Source organism: Pipistrellus hanaki, assembly GCF_964339955.1.
Source record: "Pipistrellus hanaki genome assembly, chromosome: 9".
Taxonomy (NCBI): Eukaryota; Metazoa; Chordata; class Mammalia; order Chiroptera; family Vespertilionidae; genus Pipistrellus; species Pipistrellus hanaki.
Genome location: NC_140511.1, coordinates 39,117,395 through 39,139,982, shown reverse-complemented (window position 1 = coordinate 39,139,982; position 22,588 = coordinate 39,117,395). Strand labels below are relative to the sequence as shown.

General features: G+C 44.2%; 1 protein-coding gene across 7 annotated transcripts in view; it reads right to left on the bottom strand.

The window, feature by feature from the left end:
- Positions 1-22,588, bottom strand: part of TENM4 (teneurin transmembrane protein 4) — a 695,703-nt gene that overhangs the window by 24,069 nt on the left and 649,046 nt on the right. For all 7 annotated transcript variants that reach the window (XM_084894429.1, XM_084894427.1, XM_084894432.1 and 4 more), the window contains 2 exons: positions 16,723-17,600; positions 2,761-2,933 (listed from right to left, as the gene is read on the bottom strand). In XM_084894429.1, coding sequence (XP_084750555.1) covers positions 2,761-2,933; positions 16,723-17,600 — 1,051 coding nt within the window. The remainder of the gene's footprint in view (positions 1-2,760; positions 2,934-16,722; positions 17,601-22,588) is intronic.

Sequence of the window (22,588 nt, the reverse complement as noted above, 5' to 3'; positions counted from 1 at the left end):
GGTTTCAAGTGCACAAGTCAACTAAACATCTGCACAATGTATCATGCACCCATCGCCCCAAACTAAGTCACTTTTTGTCCCTGTTTCCCCTGCCACCACACTTTGCCTGCCTCTACCTACCCCCCACCTCCCTTTCCCTCTGGTTATCACCACACTGTTGTCTGTGGTGTGTGTGTGTGTGTGTGTGTATGCACACACATATATTATTTGCTTATTCCTTATATCTTCTTTCATCCAGCCCCCAACCCACTTCCCCTGTGACAACTGTCAGTCTGTTCCATGTATCCATGCCTCTGTGTCTATTTTGTTCATTAGATTCCACATATAAGTGATATCATATGGTATTTGTCTTTCTCTGAGGGGTTTATTTCACTTAGCCTAAAAATCTCCAAATCCATCCAGGCTGTTGCAAAAGATAAGATTTCCTTTTTTCTTTCTTTCTTTTTTTTTATGGCCTAGTAGAATTCCATTGTATAAATGTACCACAGCTTTTTTATTCACTCATCTACTGATGGGCACTTGGGCTGCTTCCAAACCTTGGCTATTGTGAATAATGCTGCAATGAACACAGGGGCACATATCATCCTTTGAATTAGTGTTTCTGGTTTCTTTGGATATATTCCCAGAAGTGGGATCACTAGGTCATGGGCAGTTTCATTTTTAATTTTTTGAGGAAACTCCAGACTGTTTTCCACAGTGGCTGTACCAGTCTGTATTTCCACCAACAGTATTTCCATGAGGGTTCCTAACCATCCTCACCAGAATTTGTCATTTGTTGATTTATTGATGTAGCCATTCTGATAGGTGTGAGGAGATATCTCATTGTAGTTTTAATCTGCATCTCTCTGATGATTAGTTACACCGAGCATTTTTTTCATGTCTCTTAGCCACCTATATGTCCCCTTGGAGAAGTATCTTTTAGGTCCTTTGTCCATTTTTTAATTTGGTTGTTTGTCTTCCTAGTGTTGAGTTGTACGAGTTCTTTATATATTTTGGAAATTAACCCCTTATCAGCTGTATCATCGCCAAATGTGTTCTCCCATTCAGTGGGTTCCATTTTTATTTTGTTGATGATTTCTTTGGCTGTGCAAAAGCTTTTTAGTTTGGTATAATCCCATCTGTTTATTTTTTCCCTTTGTTTCTATTGCCTGAGGAGATACATCAGCAAAAACATTGCTATGAAAAATGTCTGACATTGTACTGCCTATGTTTTCTTCTAGGATTTTTAAGGTTTTGTGACTTATGTAAGTCTTTAATCCATTTTGAGTTTTTTCTTGTGTATGGTCTAAGTTGGTGGCCTAGTTTCATTTCTTAGCATATTCTTTGACTTTTTTTGTTTAAAGGCATAGGGACTTCATTTGGGAGTAAATATCTTTGTGAAAATATACAATTATTTTCTAATGGCAAATCAAATCCAACTACTTCTTAATTAATTAGTTAATTAACTGAACAAATACTTACTGAGTAATACTATGTGCTTGACCCATGCTGGTCACTTTATGGACATTGTCTAAAGAGAGAAGCTGAGCAACCCTGAGTCAGGCATTGTAAGTCAGTTCCATTTGCAGACGCAGAAACTGAGGCCCAGAGAAGATTGACTCCATCCAGTTCACACAGGTAGGAACTGGCTCAGCAAGCATAGGGGTCCCAGTCTGTCTACCCGAGAACTGCTCAGTGTGCTGCTCCATGTCGTTTGACATGGCTTTAACATACTTTTTTTTTCCCAGAGAAGAAAGTTGAGGGCCATGGTGATGTGGCAGCATGAGAACTATTGTAGAATTTGGATGTCTGACGCCCAGCCCAAGGTCTTTTTCAATACTTTGTGTCAAAACTTTTGGAAGTATAAAAAGCCATGTGGTTTACTGGCTGGTGTGGCTCTGTGATTGAGTGTCAACCCATGAACCAGGAGGTCACGATTTAATTCCTGGTCAGGGCACATGCCTAGGTTGCAAGTTCGACCTCATGTAGGTGGCAGCCAATTGATGTTTCTCTCTCATCATTGATGTTTCTATCTCTCCCTCCCTCTCTCTGAAATCAATAAAAATATATTTAAAAAACAACAACACACAAACTGCCCCCCCCCCCAAAGCCCTGTGGGATTGAGGGGGGTGGTACAGACCAAGCAAGTTTTTTCCTGTGCCGCCCTTTCTTTGTTTTGTTTTGTTAATGCTTACTAAGTCCAGCAAAGCTGCAAGCTCCACTCTAAGTCACCACATCCCCTGAGAACAATTGTGGCAGACAATTCACAGCAATGTTTCACCGACATGGGTTAGCTGAAGCTGAAAGATCAACTCATATCAGGGATTACGTAGTGGATGCCGAGAGGAAGGGTCTCTTCTCCATGGACTCCCAGCAGAAGCACAAACCATTCTCACCTGAGCTTCAGGAAGGGCTTCTCCACGCCCAAATCCCTTTCATAATTGGGTGTAATTATTCTGTCCTTTGTCCTTGCCTGCACCCGAGTGAGAGTATTTAATCTGAGAGCCATTAGAATGGCAGAACAGTGAGGTCACCTCAATTAGGAGCTAATGGATTCTCTACCCTTTGTTCTGATGATAATGGGATGAGGCAATGAAATATTACTCAGAGGCTTCGGGAGAGACTTTATAGGACTTGGGCTTGTGTGTTCTGCAGATTAGGTGGCAATACAGAGGGAGACCAGTTGTAAAGCTTTTTAGCAGCTGGTTTCCTGCATTATCCTTTTCCAAATAGGTCTCCTTACCCCTCTGCCTCAAAGACCCCAGCCCCCACCTGGCTTACCTTGCAGGAGTGTATAGAAGGCACCTGAGGCAGACAGGTTGGTGGTTATGGTGACATCATCTTTGCTGGAGGTCTCTACCTGGACATGCACAGAGCTGTCTGTATCACTTCGGAAACTGCTCACCTGGCCAGTAGGGAAGGTCACATTTGTCAGGCGGCCAAAGCTGTCATACCTGAAAACCAAGGGGGTAGTTCTGAGTAACAGGAATATAATGGTGTTAGAGCTGGAACTTGGCGTGTTCTACCTCATGCCGCAGTTTTTGCATGTTCTGCTTTTCTTTCTGTTTAGGTGCATTTCCATGTCTCCTTTGTCTCCTTGCACACTGTTTTCAGGATAGACTCCACTTGCTGATACTGACTACAGGCAAATGACTTACCTCTCTGAGTCTTAGTTTCTTAACTAGAAGCTCAGTGCATGAAATTTGTGCACTCAGTGGTGGGAGAGGGGTCCCTCAGCCCGGACTGCACCCTCTTGCAGTCTGGGAGCCATCAGTTGGACATCATTAGCACTGCCACGGAGGTGGGAGAGGCTCCCAACACCGCTGCTGGGCTAGCCAGCCATGAGCCCAGCTTTTGGCTGAGCATCACTTCCCCAGTGGGAGCACACTGACCACCAGGGGGCAGCTTCTGCATTGAACATCTGCCCCCTGGTGGTCAGTGTGTGTCATAGCGACCAGTTGTTCTGCTGTTCGGCCAATTTGCATATTAGCCTTTTATTATATAGGATTCCATAAAGTGGAGAGGATAAGCCCTCTCCTGCCTACCTCCCAGGATTACAATGGGGGATGTGTGGATATGCCCTGTAGTTATAAACGAATATTCACCCACGAAGGTAGAGATGATGTAACCATATGTTAACCCAGATTCTTAAAGCTGGGGACTCTCATAGATGATGTGGGCAAACCTGATGCTTGAATACACTGTCTAACCACCCAAGAACTGGTATACAGATTTTATAAGAACAATACTTAGATGGGTCTTCACAGGAAGCTATAGATCCTGGGAAAAGGGGACTTGGAATCCAAACCAAGACTCCGCTGCCACATAAGCAGGCCAAACAGATAGGCTCTTGCAACCTCTTCCCATCTAGATTCTGTATCTGGCACCAAGCAGCTGTGAATCTGCAGCTCCCACAACCCACAGCTTTGCTCTGGCGTGGTCCATCTGAAGCATTATAATAGCACCTTACTTTGTTTCCCCATTCTCCTGATAATAAGAAAAGAAATACCTACCATCATTGAGCACCTCCAACATACCAGGTACGGTGCTAGTTCATTTTCACATATTCTTTCACTTAAACCTCACAACTAGTCTAAAAAGGTATATAATATCTTCCTTTTGGAGGAGGCTCATGAACTGAGGCTCAGAAAAGTGAAGTCACTTGCTCAAGGTCACACAGGTAAGTGGGTGGAGTCAAAATTCAAACTTTGATCTATCTGCTTCCAAGCCACCACTTGCTTCTCTGTCTCCAACGAGCATGTCTGTTATATTTGCAAGTATCCATTTTGTGCTCACCTACCTGCTGCAGAGTGGCTGGAAGATGGCAGGGAGTAGGCTATTAACATGTGAGTGATAATTATTTTTAATTAGGGGAGGCTGAAGTGTAAAAAGGTAGGTGTTAAATAGCCTTTTTGCATTTGTGTGTGAATGGGGGGAAAACGTCTTCATCCAGATGTCTAAGCAATTAAATTTGCTTCATGGGTCTGCATGCCATCGTTCTGCAGGGGCCATGTTAATCTTCTATCTATCGTTCCAATTTCGGTAAACATGCTGCCAATATTGGCGAGCGCTAGATGCCAATATTTCTGAATTCCACTCCTGCCCATTTGCAGCATGGGCTCATCCACATGCGTCTTCCCCATGTACTCTGGTCTCCCACTGGACATTGTTGCATGCTTTGCCTTTACACCTGGAGTAAAGGTTGCCCCTGGGTTCCCCAGGGTTTTAACAATGGTAAAGTGAAAGGCCAAATGTTCAGCCATGCTGGTTGTTCTGTGATTCCTTTAGTTGGGCCTAGCTTCCTGCCCGGATCCCTGGATCCTACAGCTCATGTCGTTTCAGAGGAGGCGTGGGGAATGAGACTAGGCAGACGTTCTCTGAGCCACTTTCTGCCCAAGGTCAGATGTGAGTGCTGCATGGATTCTGCCACCTGCTATCTCTTTCTGTCCCTGTGCCTGGTACTGACCACCACATTCTTGACACTGAATGGTGACAGTCCCTGGCACAGTCTGCCACAGAGGAGGTGTTGGTAAATTGAAGGACTCATCAATCCTTGACCCAAGACTAAATCAGAGGGAAGGTCCGAGGGGCTTTGGGAAAGCTGAATCTCTGTTGCCGAGGATGAGGAAGGGGAATGGAAGCCCTTTCCAAGATGGGGAGCAACACAATGGTTTCTACCATCTGCCTCATGCCCAGGCTTGGAGGGGCAAGGCTGTAGGACTGTTACCAGTCCTTTCAGCTCTCATACAGGTGGTTAAGGGCCTTTGGAAACCTGTTTCCTGCCCTGATTTCTCATTTTTCTTCCTAAGTACTGAGTTAGATTACCGTGAGAAATGGTCAGTCAGGCTTAGGGCTGGGTGGAGTAGCCTGAGACCTGGGCTGTGTCAGAAGTGCCCCTCGGATCTGGGGAAGGGAGAGGTTCTGAGACTGCTGCTAGGAAGGAGGGCAAGTCTGGGGCAAAGATCCAGATGTTTGCCCTAAGGCCCTTCTCACCTGGAGACTCCCTGGGACTCTGCTCCCCTCCCTCTAGGAGAGGCTGGTGTTCTTTCTGACACTTTACGGCTGCTGGGAACTTGAGTGGGAAGGAATGTCACACCAATGTCTGCGTGGTTATCTCGTGGAAGTAAAACTGCAGGTGATTTTAATTGCTTATTTGTATGTTTCATGTTCCCAACACTTTCTATAATTTACATGATTATTTTCATGATCAGAAGTGTTGTGGCAGCATACAGGGAACATGTAGCCACAGCCACCTTGGGGAAGAGGACCTTGTAAATTACTGGCATTTAAAGAAGAGTCTCATTACCAGACCTCTGCCAATACCCATCTCCAGGCCTTGTCAGTAAAATACTTCTAGGGCACCCCACATTTCTGAGCCCCAAAATGGAACTCCCGAAGACTGGCTCAGCCCTGGTCATCCTGACTGTACCTGTGTCTTATGAGTAAGCACAGCCCTCATCTTTTAAATCACCCGGAAAGTCCATCACAGTCCAAGAAGTTCATGGGATGGATACTGATCCATTCTGGTTCTTTGAACATCTGTTATCCATGTATATACTCTTTATTAATGAGACTACTTACTCAGCCTCTCTACTTTTCTTGACCTAACTGGCTAATTTTTTTTTTTTTATTATACAATGCAGGACATTTAAAAAGGAGGTTTATAGTCTTATAAAGAATTCATGGAGAGACCACTGATTAGGCGTCAGATGTCACTTTAATACTACTTCTAACAAGGCCTTCCTTGTTCAAATGCCACCTCATAAAGCCCTCCCTGGTCTTTCCGAGGAGACTGGCACAGCTCTGTCATAGAATGTATCCCCTGCAATGATGCAGCAGATGTGCACGTTGCCTCCTGCTTAGGCCTGGGAGTGCTCAAGTCAGGGCAGGGGCTGCGGCATCAGCCAGCCAGGCTGGGGATCTAGATTCCAGCTCCTGCCAGCAAAGGGACCCTGCAGGATTGGCTCTCAGTTCATCTCTGCTTCCCCAGCACTGGGACCAGCACGGAGAAGACAGGCAGGGAATGTTGGCTGCACAAATAAATCCATGCATAATTGGGAGCACAGGGCCTCTTTCCTGCTCTTTTGGAGAAGGGGGACCATGATTCATGCACACGCTACGTCCTGCAGGACCTGACAGAGGCTTGACACACAGTAGGCGCATCATAAACATCTGCTGAATGCACAAACATGGAGACAACTGCTTATACTAAATGGTACTTGAGCAAGCTCTGTGGGCATCTTGCTAGAGTTTTCATCCCTAGGACAAAAAGAAACTTTGCATAAAGGCAGACAATTGTAATTATTATTGAAAGTAGCCTGTAATACATAATTAAATCGAGCCTGAAGAAGATGCAACGAGAAGGCCCCATGCCTTCAAGACCTGGTTTTTATTTTGTATGAGATGGCTAAAAAACAGTAATTTCCACTCCTCACATTTTCCATTAGAAGGACTGAATGTCTTAATTAAATGAACATCAAATGGAACAGCCAATTTATAGAATATTCTTGTCTCTTATTCATTCATTGTGGTGCCTTTCAGAGCTTGAGAAATGCCACTGGATCTCTCTGCTGCCTGATCAATACCTGCTTCTGCCTCTGCGGGGAAGAGCTGGAGCTGCCCATCCTTGAGACCTTGGACACCTTTGCCCTGTGGCCCCCTCTATGGAGCCATTTCTCTTCCTGCCACACAGCTGCTAAGGGATAAGGGTGGGGGGTGGAGGGGGAAGGGGAGCAGCACTGCTCAACAAGGGACAGGCGGACAGTTCTCTGCACTCTCTGGATTCCAAGAGGCTGCTCCTGACCTTGGTCCTGTGATTGAGTGACTTCTGGACAGTGGTTTAGTTACTTAAAGTTCTGGCAAATATTCTTTCCTTCTAGCCAAGAGGAATGAAGGAGCGTGTGGATGTGGGAATAGAAGGTCCTTGGAGCCAGATGGTCTAGGCTTTGAATCCAGGCTCTCCACCTGCCAGCAATGCGACTCTAGAAGACAAGCCTTCCTGGCTCATTCATCTTCATTTCTTATAGAGCATGTGTTCCTGCTCATCATTGATGTTTCTCCTGCTAACAATCAACCCTTACCATACTGACATTATGCAACCTAACCTCTGGAAGCCTCTATTTTCTCCTCTGTAAAATGAGGGTAGGGATACCTATCTTAGATAGAGATTGTGGAGATCAAAAGGTAACATATCTAAAAGGAAATGCCAGTGCTTACCAAGGCCCACAGGACCCAACAAGACTTCTTTCACTAGTCTGTCAACCTCCTGAGGGAAGGGACTTTGTGTGGTCACGGATGTGTCCCCAGAACTAAGAAGAGTGCTTGGCAGATGCTTAATAATGTGAGTGACTGTTGGTTGAGAGACCCACTCCTTTCTGCCTCTCTTTATAACTTCACTTTGAACCCTATTCCTCCAATACTTCACATCTGTGTTCTGCAAACATACCAAGCTCTAACCAGGCTTGGGGTGCTCTCACTTACTGTTCCCCTGGCCGGGAATGCTCTTCTCTCCCATCTTGGTATGGCTAGTTCCTTTCATTTTTCATGCTTTAGTTTAAATGTTATCACTTCATGCTTTTCCAGATCACCCTTTGTGAAACAGATAAGCCCTCCCATCTCTATCGCATTATCTTATTTTATTGCCTTCAATCTACTTACTATATTGTTTATGTGTTTACTTATTTGTTATCTGTCTCTTCCCTCTAGAATATAAGCTCCATGAGGAAAGAGACCTTGTATGCATCCTCAGTGCCTAGAACACCACCCAGCATATAAAATGTGCTCAATACATATTTCTTGTGTGAATAAATGAGTGAGTGGTAGATGTCCCCCCCTCAACCCCCCCAGAGAATAAGAACTCCACCCCTTTATCTCCCCACTTCCCTATGAGGAAGGGAAAGTTCACTAATATTCATCAAGCATCATTTAGGTACCAAGCACCATGCTTATAACCATCTTTTGAGGTAGGTATTATTATCCTTATTTCACAATTGGTGAAGCTGAGGCTCAGAGAGGAGAAGCCACTTGCCTAAAATCACACAGCTAGCAGAGGAATATAGATTCAAAATCAGGCTGTGTTCCTTCATCAAGCTTCCCATAAAAATGATGCTATTTCAAATCAAAACCTTTGTGTTCACCACTATGTTAACAAAAATATTGTGTTTGGAAATCTAAGTCAAGAAGACTGACAGCTTCCTCTTCAAGATGCTTTGCTTTGATACCACTGTTGCCAGTACTGACCCTTCAGTGATGCCGGCCCCCACTCAGGGGGTATGATGGGGATGACCAGATGACTGGCTTTTCATAATTTCTTTCTACTGACTTTTCTTCACTCCATTTCCCCAAAGCATCTTTGAAGCACAGGGAAAGAAAACACATAAAAGATTCATAGAGTTGCTGTGAACTTGGCTCTTAGAAGAGGACCACTGAAGAGTATCTTCACACACACTGCGGGGCTTTCTTCTTCACACTCAATACTTCACATCTCAAACCTCTGAACTCTGTGCAGCTGTGGAGGAAAATGCCAAATTGCCTCTCTGATACTAACTTTTGTTGGTTGGGACTTTTTGGTTGGGAAATAAAAGATTTGATTTTTATACTTTTCATCTATGACCACCATCATCAACAAGAACAGCCCATGCATATAAAGAGTTCCCTTGGTTTTAGGTCATTATAATAGATGGTGTCACTATATTATTAGTCCCTCTAATCAGATACTTTTTGGCTTCTGTAATAAAAACTAATACTTGTCGCCCATTTCCCATAGAATTAAGTCCTAACAATGAAATCTAGCCTTCAGGTTTTCTAAGATCTGGTTCACCCCACAATATAGGTCTTATCTCTTACTATTGATGTACTTGAGGCAGTGCGTCTGGCAGAAAGGATTCAGGTAGATATGGGATTGAATCTTGGCTCTGACAGGTATACAGTGTTATAGAGCCAGTAAGTGTCTGCATTGGTTATTCTCTTTTCACCCCTCAGATCCTTTCTGTGCCCTTCCCTGTGCCCAAAGAGTTGAACCTCGCAGATACCTCTCTGGGCCCCCTTGCTGGCTTGCTTCTGGTTGGATTCAGTCAATGGTAGGCACTGGCTCAAGAAATTGGGGATCTAGAGTTTTTCTTTTTCCCATCTCCTTCAGTACTATGTTTCTTTTGTTTTTCAAATATGTTTTTATTGGATCAGAGAGGAAGGTAGAGTGTGAGAGAGAAACATCAATGATGAGAGAGAATCATCGATTGACTGCCTCCTGCAAGTCCCCTATTGGGGATCGAGCCTGCAACCTGAGCATGAACCCTGACTGGGAATCCAACTATGACTTCCTGGTTCAGATGTCAATGCTCAACCACTGAGCCACACCAGCCAGGCATTACTGTATTTCTAATAGTGTCTTCATCTATCTGCAATTACTGTTTCTACCAGATGGCTCTTCTTCCATGTTTACAGCTTCCACTGAATTCAGTAACAATATCCTATTCCTTTCCTGTTTTGCCCTTCAGCCTGATGGTTGGTCATGGTTGTTCACTATTATTACTGCCTTGGATGCCTTACCATCCTTTCTTGGTTCCCTTATCCCTTTCCTGTATCTCTATAACATTTCTTTATTTGAAATATATTTTTGTTGGGTATAGAATTTTAGGTTGACAGTTTCCCCCCTTTATTTTCAGCACTTTTGTCTTCAAGCTTGCATGGTTTCTGATGAGAAGTCTGCATAATTATCTTTGTTCTTCTGTATGAAATGCATTCTACCTACTCCCCTGCCACTGCCAAATCAACCCCCCCCAGCTGCTCAAGATTTTCTCACTTTCTTGTGTATTTAGCAATTTGAATATATGCCTCTGTGTGTGTGTGTGTGTGTGTGTGTGTGTGTATTCTACTTGCTCTCTCTGAGCTTTTCGGTGTATGGCTTGGTGTTTGTCATTACTTAGGCGTAATTCTCGACCATCAAATCCTCAAATATTTATTTTGCCTATTCTTTCTCTCTTCCTGGAATTCCAATTCCATGAATAATAAACCAGCTGATATACCCCCTGGCTCTTGGATATACAGCTCTGTATTTTTTTCACTGTTTTTCTCTTTGTATTTCAGTCCGGTAATTTCTTTCTATTTGTTTTAATTTTGAAGACTTGAACTTTTATTTTCATAATTTGGTCTCTGTTTCACAACTTCCTTTCAATTTGGTAGTGTGTGTTTCTTCTTTAGTATTAGACAAAAGATATGTCTCAAGGCTTTTTGTAGGATGTTTAGTGATTTGTCATTTTGCCTGTACAATAGTAGCTATAATTTCAGTTTATTTTGAAAATAGGCCCAAATTTACTTGAACTATAATTATAATTTTGAATACTATTTAAAAATAGATGCTATATTATTAAAAATAGATGCTTTATATCTCAATAAAGCTGTTACAAAAAAAAATAGGTGCTGTATGTAGATGGTCTTGACCAGTTGGAGCTTATATCACTGCAAGCATATATGCAAACAAGAAGCCATCATTTAAATGATTTACATTATATATAATATAAATATGAACTAAAATATTTATGTTAAATCTAAAGTAGATCTAAAGTAGTCTTTTGATAGTCAGGGCAATTTGTTCAGTCTTGTTGATCAACATCAGGATTATTCTTTGAGAAACTGGGTAATTTCTCTAGACCTATCTTCTTTCCTTAGCTGTGTCAAGTCGACTGATAAGCTCATTCTAGGAGTTCTTCATCTCTGTAACTGTTTTTTTTTGTTTGTTTTTTTTTGTTTCTAGTATTTCCATTTTATTCTCTCTCATAGTTTCCATTTCTCTGCTCAAAGTATCCATCTGATCTTGTTCACCTTTTCCATTAGGGACTTTAACATAATCATATTTTAAAAATCCCTGTCATATCTGAGTGTGGTTCTGATGATTACTTTGTCTCTTGGAAGTGTGTTGTGCTTTTATTTATTTTTATTTTTTTGCCCTTTTGAATGTTCAGTTGAACATGCCACATCTTGTGTAGCACAGTAGAGATAGAGGTAACAGGTTTTATGCCTTAATGTGGGTATGAGTTTCCTTCTGCTAGCATTTTAGTGTGGGTGCATGAGTTACCTAGGATTTGAACTGGCTTTGAAGTCTGTTGTTTCTATGGCTAACCTTAGTGCATCCAAGGTTTTAAATTCTGCTAACCACATTGTGTTTAGGGTGCTAAGCTTTCCCCCTCCCCTCAGTGTTAACTCCATCCTCAGCTTTAGGTTCCCTCTTTGTGCTGCTTCTCAGAGAGGGTCTCCTTCCATGCTCTTGTCCCTTTGTCCCTTTCTTATCTTTTCCCCAATACTACTGTTCTTTTCACTGTTGGGGTTAGCTTTTTAGCTAGTGGTAGGGGCTGGTGAGCTCCACCTATACTCTTTGCTCTCACCATTGTTGTTTCTCTCTCTATTGCTCTGATTAAACCTCATGTCATATACACCCATGTGTCCCTGAGTCTCAGCAGTGCGACCTTTTCAGTGCTCCTGCCCCTTTTCAGGCTGTAATTCTGGGCCCACTATAATTCTGGGCCCATTACCCTCCCAGAAGAAGTTCAAAAGATGTTTTCCTCCCTCATTCAGCTGTAATGGGTTTCCATCAGTGCCTAAGTAGGACAGAGTTAGTTGCCCTCCCTTCTTGCCACAGCTTAAGGCTTCTGTTCCATGTGGGAGTAAGGTGCGAAGAGAATGGGTAAAGCAGGCAGATATTTGAGTCCCTCCCTCAGCAACTGCTGTACCTCTCCCTGAGGTACACTTGTATACGAGGCCCACTTTTAAAAAATCTTTCTCTATTTCTGGAGAGTACCTGGTGGGGTTTGAGGAGAAAATTCTGAAGAGAATGTGGACTCTTCCAATTTCTGCAGCCCCCAAGGGTTTCATACACTTGGCATGTGTATATTTACCAGCTAGTTTTGCTGGACTCTTCCTGGTATCTGGTTGCACTTACCCAGGGAAACTAGGGCTCACATCTTGTCTTTCTCTTCAGGAGTCTGTTGCCCCTTGAATTTACTCAGTTTATTGCCCTCTGACCTCAGAGAAGGAGTTCAAGAAAAACTCATGAATTGACCATTTATCTGGCTTACTTTTTTTTTTTTTTTTTTTTTTTTTTGTAAGACTAGGAACAATGCTCTTTCTAGCTCTTACATCCTCAGCAAAACCCAGAAGCCAAAGCTCTTCATTTGAACCTTTTGAGTTGAATCCTAGATCCTGCTGGGAGCAATGACAGTGCTGACGCTGGGATTCGAATCTAGTATCCTTTGAACTACAGCATATTTTCTCTTCCTTTCTTGATCCCCTTTCCTTATGAATTTATATTTCATTCATCAAATATTTACTGTACACTATTACATGGCAAGTCCTAAGGTTGATATAGAGAGAAATTAGGGTCTCACGGGAGTTAGTGTGAGAATAATTATGACAGGGGCTGTCACAGGACACCAGAGCCATTCCCCCCTATGAAACTTGGGGAAACTGATTGCTCCTGCCTACTCAGAAAGCCAGTCTTGGAACCTCATGCTCATCAGGCCATTTTCTTAGCCATCAAATGCCATTGACCCAGGAGCCAAGTCTGAAATTACTGATGCCACACATTGGAGATGAAGGTTGCATTATAGATTCCTTTGACGTTTTCTACCAGCAGATCTGTGGGCTGAGGGAAGGAAACTAATCTTGATTCCTCGGAATTGTGAAGTCTTTAAGTCAAGTTTCTCTGAAGTGTGTGATGTTTATATTACATGTATTATTTAATCTGTTGAGAGGATCGATTAAGACAACTTAAAACTGGTTTCAGTAATAGCCCATGAAACAGGCAAGCCTGGGCTGATTTTTTTTTTTTTTTTTTTAATATTAGAGCATTTGGATTGGAATTAACTAAGCTGCCTCATGTAGCCAAAAGTAGAAAATTCACTAGAGCAATGGTGCCTTGGAAAAATCTGTCCAAATCTGCCCAGCTGGTGTGGCTCAGAGGTTGAGCATCAACCTATGAATCAGGAGGTCACGGTTTGATTTCTGGTCAGGGTGTGTGCCTGGGTTGTGGGCTCAATCATCAGTGGGGGATGTGCTGGAGGCAGCTGATGAATGATTCCCATCACTGATGTTTCCATCTCTCTCTCTCCCTCTTTGAAATAAAAAAATATATATATTAAAAAAAGGAAAAATCTGTCCAAATTTATGTTAAGAAACACCATAATGATAATAATATTACAACTTTACTTCTTGGAAGCTTCATAATTTGTGAAGTATTTTTGCTTCCAGGGTTTATTTAGTTTTTCTGATTCTCACAATGGCCCTGAAATAGGGTAAAGCAGGCATTATTTCTGGTTGAGACTTGTGTCTGGAAGCCAGCCAGCCTGCCCGAGTCACACAGCCATCACCCAGGAGAACAGCTATCTGGTACCCTCACCTGTGCTCACAATCTGAGCTGAACTCGTTTTCCTTGACGCACTCTGCATGCCTATTTTGGATATTCTCAGGGACCTGACCCTTTCCTAGTTCTGATCCCTGAGATGTGACATTTGATCCTGCTTTTCTGGTCTGACCTCTAATTCCCTACCAACTGCAGTTACATCCTTTGTGTGCTCCTTTGATTCATTTACCTGAAGCTGCTCCCGGTACATCTTTTATGCCCTAACAACATTTCTGCAATTACGGGTGTTGTCACTAATATGGCTTATAATAATAATAATAATAATAATAATTAATAATAATAATAATAAATTAATAATGACAACAGCCACAGAGGATATCATTTGAGTACTTATGATGAGTAAGACTTTGAAATTTCCATAATGTATCTCTGAAATTTTGAACCTCAGACTATCCCTATAAATAGACTCTATTTCTATCTGAGTCACGAAGAACTTAAGGTGAACCCATTCAGTGTAGTTAAAAGAATACAGATTTGTTTTCTGGCTCTGCCATGTTCTCATGGTGATTTCTGACAGACGAGTTACCAAATCTCACTGTCCCTCAGTCTGTTCATCTGTAAAAAATGTGGGTGATAATTTCTACCAGAAATTGTGTCTCAGCTGTCCCACTGAGGTTGCTATGAAAATTAAATGGGAAAGAGCCTGACACAAAAAATAAGTTTCTATTTTTATTTTAGGGCTTTTATCTTCCATTCCTGGGTAATGCTATTTAGTGGATACTTGGGAATTCCAAATGCGATTTTGTACAAAGCGACTGTACTAACTTCTCCTTCTTAATAAAACATCGACTCTGGCTGTATATTTTATCAGGGAAGCCAGAGAGGGAGAAATGGGGTCCTTTCTGGGAGAGTTGTAGGAAATGGTTTTAGATTTCAGGGTTGGTAGAGAGTAACGGGTGCAGTGATGTGTAAGAATTCAGTTTGGGATTAGAGAGTGACCTTGGGAACTAATTGAGTGTACCGACTTGCTCTGACAAAGAAACCCCTGTATTGGCTAAATAATATATAAGAGGTTTCTGTCAAGCAATGGGGGAAAATGGAATTATTTAGCGTATTTCCATTTCAATGAGTTAATCAAGGTAATTGCTGTTTTCCTGGATCTTTGTCTTTTCTTTATAATTAACAAGGAATTTAGCCAGTGAACTTTGAACAAATTGCTGTGACATTTTTTTCAGTACACATTGTATTTAAAAATCTATTACAGATCCTTTTCCTTCCAATTCTAGGACTGTGAGAAACTGATGCTTGATCAAGCTTAAGAAAAATTTACGGCTCAAAGATTCAAGTTCATTTGGGATTAATAAACAGCAGCGGGAAGCAAGGCAGAGCTCGAGGAGCATGTGCTCCGGCGTCAGACAGACATATTATGCTATGTTCTCACATATAACAGTGGATGAATGAGCCTCTCTGAACCTCAGTTTCAATTTCTGTAAAACGGATAATATCACTCATTTCCCAGAGCTGTTTCGAGAATTAAATGCAATGATGTGGTTCCCAACCCATGTCTGGTGTGCAGCAAGGCTAGTTCCCTCCCTATCTCCTGAATACTTATTTAATGGCCATGTGCTCAGCAGTCTCGGTTGTCTGGAATGTGGGTAAGACCTTAAAAAGAAGCTAAAATCTAAGTAGAAAGAGAGATATTGTGAAGTCCACTGATTAAATAGCTTATAGAGAAACATCTCAGATATACACTGAGTGGCCAGATTTTTATGATTTCTGAATGCTTAATAATCTGGGCACTCAGTGTATATCCTATATAATAAAAGGCTAATATGCAAATTATCCCAGGAGTTCGACCAGTAGGCAGGCTGGCCAACTGCCCATGTCCCCTCCCCCTGGCCAGGCTGGCCGGACCCCACTCATGCACAAATTCATGCACCGGGCCTCTAATATATATTGAATGGCCAGATAGTTATGTATTCAGAGATCATAATATCTGGCCACTCAGTGTATTTGATTTTTAATAGGATTGGAATGAACTGATCTCTGGTTCTCTGACCACACCACTGAGGAAGCCCTATCCAGGGTGAAGAGAAGGGAAGTGAGCTACTTGAGGGGGCTCTATGGCAGAAACAACTAGTGACTCAATAGTGCCACATTGATGGAGGAAGCAGTATAACTACGATATATCTATTAGACACAGGACCCAATAAAAGAAAGTGTAGAATCATTTGGGGCAGGAGAAAAGGGTCCTATAGCCTTATCATCACACTTACTTGAAACTCTCTTCATATTACAGCATACTATGCAATTGTGGGTGTCCCTTATGAATGACCTTGACTCATAAAAATAAAGGTTTTGTTATGTTTGTATAATGTGTTTGAGAAGGGAGGCATGTAAAGCACTTCTTAAGTTCCATCCAAAATGGTTAAAGTGAAAAATTTTTTTTTTAATTTAAGATGTGAGTTTTGATAATTGGACAATTCATCTACCTGGAAATGTTCCTTTCCCCATTGCCATATTTCTGGACAGTGGTCATATGAAGATGCTAGCACTCTATCAAGTACTTTTCCTCTACACCACCTCCCTTTGGTATGTTGAAAAGGTAGTCATTGTTTCAATTTCACAGATATGGAAACTGAGGCCTCCTGAGATTACATTCAGCTCAGTTCCTCTGACTCCAAAGCTTATGCCTTTTCCACTACAACATGTTCCTTCCCAGGTGCAAGCATCTCAGATGTGAACATGCAGAATATATTATAGGTAAGGGTTTGCAATCTAAATCCTGAAATAAAATGACATAACAAAAATTAACACTCCATCAGTTCACCTCTAATCCTATAGTATATCTCAGGAAACAAAACCATTACATGGCCTTGCCCGATACTTACTCATAAAATGTGGTCCATCCATTTTCATTGCTTTTAGTTGCCAGAAGGCCGGAGTTGCCATGGTATGTCATCATGGCCAGCTCGTGTCCTTGTGTGGTCACACTCCTGAGGGCACTGTTGGTGCCCATCGTCATCCAGTACACCTGGCCATCTGGGCCCACCAGCCAGAGGGGCATCCCGGTAGAGTCTCGGCTGATGTCCACCCTGTTGCCATTGTTGTCTGTGATGAATGTGATGTCGTCATCTCCAGTGTAGGTGAAGTTGTAGAGGTAATCTCCTGTGGGCAGGCTTTGGGTGTACAGATGCTTGCCACTGGTATCAAACAGGTAGAGCTCCTGGTCGATGGGTGAAGACAGCTCATACATGTTCTGGGTGTTGAGGAAAGGCTTGTTCTTCCTGATAAATCGAATTCGGATATTCCCAAGGTCAGCCACGTAGAGCTCCCCGTCAGCACACACAGCTAAGGAAGATGGGGTATTCAGCTTTGCATCCTTGGCATAACCATCGTCTCCAGAGAAACAGTCGCAGTTGGCATCATTTTTACAGTCACAGCCACTGGGGGCCCCAGCCACGAGCGAGATCTCTCCGCTAGTGGTGACCTGCCTGATTCGGTTGATCTTTTTCTCATCGGTCTCAGCGATATACAGGACGCCGTTGTGAGAGACAGCCAAGGCGGTGGCTGACTCCAGGGTTGCGTGGATGGCCACCTTGCTCAGCAGAAAGTGGTCGATGCCGGGGACCTGGCAGTGCATGGGCCTCCCGGCAACAATGCGCACCTGGTGGTTTTCAGAGATCTGCAGAACCACGTTGTTGTCAAGGACATAGAGGGAGTTGTCCATTGGGTTGATGGCTAAGTCTGTGGGCCACTCCAAGCGAACCTGACAATGGAGACACCAACACTCAAATGCCTGGCAAAGTGCCCACCACTAATCACCCCATCCTCCATATGGTCCATAACAGTGTCCCAAGTGCCTTCACATGCCCCTGGTCCTCACAGCAGCCTGTCATCCACAATGCATGTCAGGCCCCTATCAGAATGAAATCATGCAAGACATATGATGGCTTCTATTAGACTGACAAAACATGAAGAACAAATTAAAAAAAAAAAAAAAAAAGCAAAGAAACAAAAAAGTAGGCAAGAGACAGACTTTGGAGTCAGACAGGCCTGGGTTCATATCCAAGCCCAACCACTTATAACCTTGAGCAGATCCTTTGCCTCCCTGATTCTCAATATTCACATCTGTAAAATGGGAATGACCACAGGGCGGAGAGCCTGACCCATAGTAAGTGCTCAGAGGATGGAGCTAATGCTATGGAGGTGGGGGTGGGAGGAAACTGATAGAGTCTGAAGTAGGTGTGGCCCAGAGGCTTAAGAGAAACTCTTCATGAACTGTTGATATAATTTTTTTTGTATGAAAGATGACTTCTCAATTCTTGGATTAACATGTGGCTAGATGCTGGGGATATAAATACAGAATAACCATGGACTCTCTCTGACATAGTTTCAGACCAGTGATTTTCAAATTTGGCCACCCATTCAAATGACCTGCAGTGATTTTAGAAAGTATTGGTGTTCAAATCCCACCCTTGGTCAATGAAGTCAGATCCCTGGTCGTAGGGCTCGGGCCCTGGCATGATTTCCAAAGCTTCCAGGGTGATTCTAACATGGGGCTGGAAATGACCACCGGCACTGGCCTCACCTGGGAGCTAGTCAGAAAGGCAGAATGGCAGGCCTCACCCAAACCTATGACGTCAGAAGCTGTATTTAAACAACATCCCTGGGAGACTCCCATGCACTCTGAAGTTTGTGCAGCCCTGCTCTAGTTTGTGCCATGAAGAACAGGTGCTCCCGGCAGTGGGAAGGAGGGGTCAGAGGTGCTGGGCCCCATGTCGGAGCCTCTTCTGAGCCAGGCTGGGAAGCTGACAGGGACCACGCTGAGTCTGCAGGTGGACATGTGGGGAAGGCCACTGGCAGGTGTGGGTGAGGTGAGGAACGCTTTGTTGAGTGGATGGAGGCTGCATGGTTGGATATATCGCATGGGCGGGAGTTGGCATGAAGCTGTGTCCCCAAGGGGTCCAGCCACACTGCACAGGGGCTGGAGGTGCTGACAGGTGCTGCCTTCAGCTGACTTGCTTATCCGATCCCTAGGGACTCATCACCTTAGTTTCCCAAGTGAGTCCCCTACAAAATGTTGGCATTCAGTCTAATTTGGGCTCATTTAAACAAGCATAAACCTTTAGGTAGGAAATTTCTCTTCCAGAAATATATTCGTGTACACCATTGTCTATAAGGGTAATTATCACAGCCATTTTAAATAATGGTGAAAAACTGGAACCACTTCAAATGCCCAACTACAGAGGATGGGCTAAATAAGTTATGGTACATTTAGTTCACCCATAAATTGAAATAGTCTGTGTAGCCGTTATAACGGATGCTACAGCTGGATATTTAATGACATCAGAAACCGTTCGCCATGTATTATGTGGAAAGAACAGCTTATAGAACTATAAGTACAGTGTGATCCCAACTGGGGGAAAATACAGTAAATTAGATGGATAATGGATAGAGAGGAGATGAAAAGCTTGAGGGATATTCCCCAAGATGGTAACCATATTGGGATCAGAGGCAATTTTAACTCTCTCCTTTGCCATTACTAACTTTGTATATTTCCTACAATGTCTATGTGACAGTTTACAGTTGTGAAGAGAAACCCCTTGTAAATTACTTGCACAGGAGACGTGGCCATCTTCATCTGACCCACTAGCTGAGGGCCCTTCTCAGGTGGGGGCAGGCCCTTTCTCCTTTCTTCCAGGCCCCGCTTCCTAAGGTCTTCCTGCTCCCTCGCTCCCAGCCCGGGTCCCTCTGTCCTCCCAGGACAGGGAGCCTGAGGCAGGCAGCGCGGATGTCAGGCAGCTGCCTTTGCGCCTCCCAGTGCTCTCCCGAGCACAGAGGCCCACAGCCTTCAGCTGCATCAAGAACACAGTTTACTCTAAAGTGACAGGGGAATTTTCAATTTCCTAAAACCCATTTCTTGTCAACACTCGCTGCTAAATATTTTATGCCCTCTGGTCCTGTGGCACCTCAGGGACCTGCTAGCCCAGACCTTTCTGCCTGTCATTATGATGAAAAGATGGCTCCCTGATGAGTGGGTGGGAGGGGGAAGAGAGGGCAGGGGGAGGGGGAGGAGAGAAGGGGATGAAGGAAGGGTGAGCACTTCCAGCTCTCTCCTTTACAGCCCTGTGTGCAGAGGACCTGGGGGGGAAGATGCGCTCTGGGAGCCAGTCCTGGCTGTCCCAGGGCCTGTGTGATGTCCTGGACCAGACCAAGTGCCCACACTTCTCTGACCTCGCCTCCCTGTTAGGGACGATTACACTGAGCCTTCATTTCCCATTGCCCACATGGAGGGAGGAGCCTTCATACGGTGGCCCCTCCAGCTCCCATGTTCTGTGGTCCCGAGGGGGCATGGGCCCCCTCTCCTGTCCTCCCCAGCTGCGGTGCCCTTACAGAAGCACTGTGAGGTGACTGCCTTGTTGCAGAGTGATTTGCTTCAAAAGCTGGATTGTCAAATGAATGAACAAACAAACGAATGCGAAGGGCCTAGACAGAGTGAGGGATTTGGGGCCAGGACACCTCGCGTCCTCTCTCGGCTCCACAATTCCTGCAGGTGTGATCTTACTCGAGTTACTTAAATACTTTGAACTGCTTCCCTCCTAAGTAAATGCAGGTAATAAATATTACACAAACAAGACAACGCACAAGGCAGCCCTTGGCAAATGATAAAGGGAATGAATAGTTACAGCCTGTTGCTAGCTGGCCGGCAGGCATTGTGCTAGGCAATTGATGTACATGATTTGATTAAAAACAATTAATCTTCACATCCCTGGTGGAGCCTAGCCCGGGGCTCTCCATTTATAACTGCATTTCCTGTCACCAAGCCTCAGTGTCCTGATCTGTAAAATGGACTTGATAAGAGCTAGCTCTTGGGATTATTTTGACAGCTAAACAGGAAACGTGGAGCAGTACTCATCTCTGTGTCCCCGTCTCTAAATGTGTGTGGGACGGAATAGGTTCTCAGGAAATCATTTTGGACCCCAAGCCCAGAGTTAGCCTCTGTGTCCGTGGTGGCTGCAGTCAGCTGAGCCGAGAACCTATTGTTCCTGTTGTTCCTTCTTCACTCTCTGCCTACCTCGAGGTTCTCCTGGGGTCTGGTCTTCGTCTCCTTTCGGAGCAGCTGGTCCGAATTTCCTGGTTCTGCTCTTTGCTCTCTTGCCCCTGAGCTGTGTTCTTAGCTCTCTGGCTTCCCTCCCTCGTCTCCATGGACGGTAAGGTAGCTGGGTGTTTATAACAGAGGAGGCTCTGCGAATGGAAGCCATGTGCCCCCTGTCCATATGTGCATGTAAAAATACATGCCTGTGTCTGGAGAGTTAGGCCAAAAGAATCCCACGTGTGGGTTCCATGCTCAGGATAGGGAGGACTGAGGACATAAAGATTTCTTGTTCAGGATTTCTGAAACACAGAAATCCTGCTCTATGGCAGTTGTCCTCCAAGCCTTTGCTCTGGCTGCTTGGCAGTGCCTCTATCGAAAGTGAAATTATTTCCCTATGTGTGGATTGAACATTTTTGGCATCCGGTATTGGCTGTTGGAGGGTCCGTTCTAAGAACTGAAAATACTTGCGCACACATCCTCAGGCTGTGGCAGCTTCCCGACTGGGTAATCGGGACGGGCTAACAGAAGGGAGAGGGAAACTGCAGCCAGCAAGGGAAGCTCGCCAAACTGGGAAGACAAACAGCAGAGAACAGACTCCATTGGGGAGTGTGGCAATCACAGCAGCTGGCACAGAGGGACATCATATCTGCACCTGATATGATGTGGGCGTGGGGACCCATGCAGCAGCTCTGGGGCTCCGTGACACACATCTGTAACTGAGGTAGGCATGAGCCGTGAGGCCTCCCAGCCTCTGCTGCCTGCTGGGCACCAGGGAGCAGGTCCCCGGGCAGTGGGATAGGGCCTGTGTGCAGGCTCCCCTAGCAGTGAGGGGGTTTAACAAGCTAAGAGTGGCTATTGCTGACACCAATTTGCAATTAAAGGTAACTCCAGCCTCCTGTTTCCTTGGTTTTGCTCAAGCTGGCAAGATGAGTGCTCACCTATAGAGCACTGGACAGGCTCTGACAAAGGACCTAGCAATAAAGTACACATCCCTCACCAAGTCATTGCGGGACAAATTACAGACATGCTGAGTAGCTGTCACTTGTGTTTTCCTCTGGTCTATGCTAGGTTCCTGGAGCCACTTGCAAAGGGCCACACTCTTTTGTGTGAATATTCACCATCTGACCCTTACAACTCCTGCTACTATTTCCTTACAAGAACCCTATGCTCAGGCATTCAATTTCCCGATGCTCATTGAATATTTGGGCCCATGAACATGTTTGTATCTTCACACATGCTGTGCCCTTTGTATGAAATGTCTCCATTCTCCCTTGACACCCAGCAAACCCCTATCCAACCTTCAACGCCTGGCACAAATGTCCCCTCCTTTGAGAAAGTGGGCACTAAGACTTCTGTTGATTGATCACCTCTGAAGTGCCAAGCAGTGCTAGGAACCTCACAGGCATTGCTTTCTGTGTTCTTAAAGCAGTCCTGCCTGGCTGGTGTCCGTTTTACAGATGTGAAAAATGAGGCTCAAAGGATCTCAGAAACTTGTTTAAAGTTACTCAGCTGGTGAGTGGCAAAGCCAGGATTCAACCAGTTGATCAATCAATTAATAAATCACCAAACGCAGGTTGTGTTTCTACTGTGTATCAGGCAATCCCGGTTAGGTAGAGGAAAAGATGGATGGAATTCCTGTCCTCCTGTTTAGAAGGAGA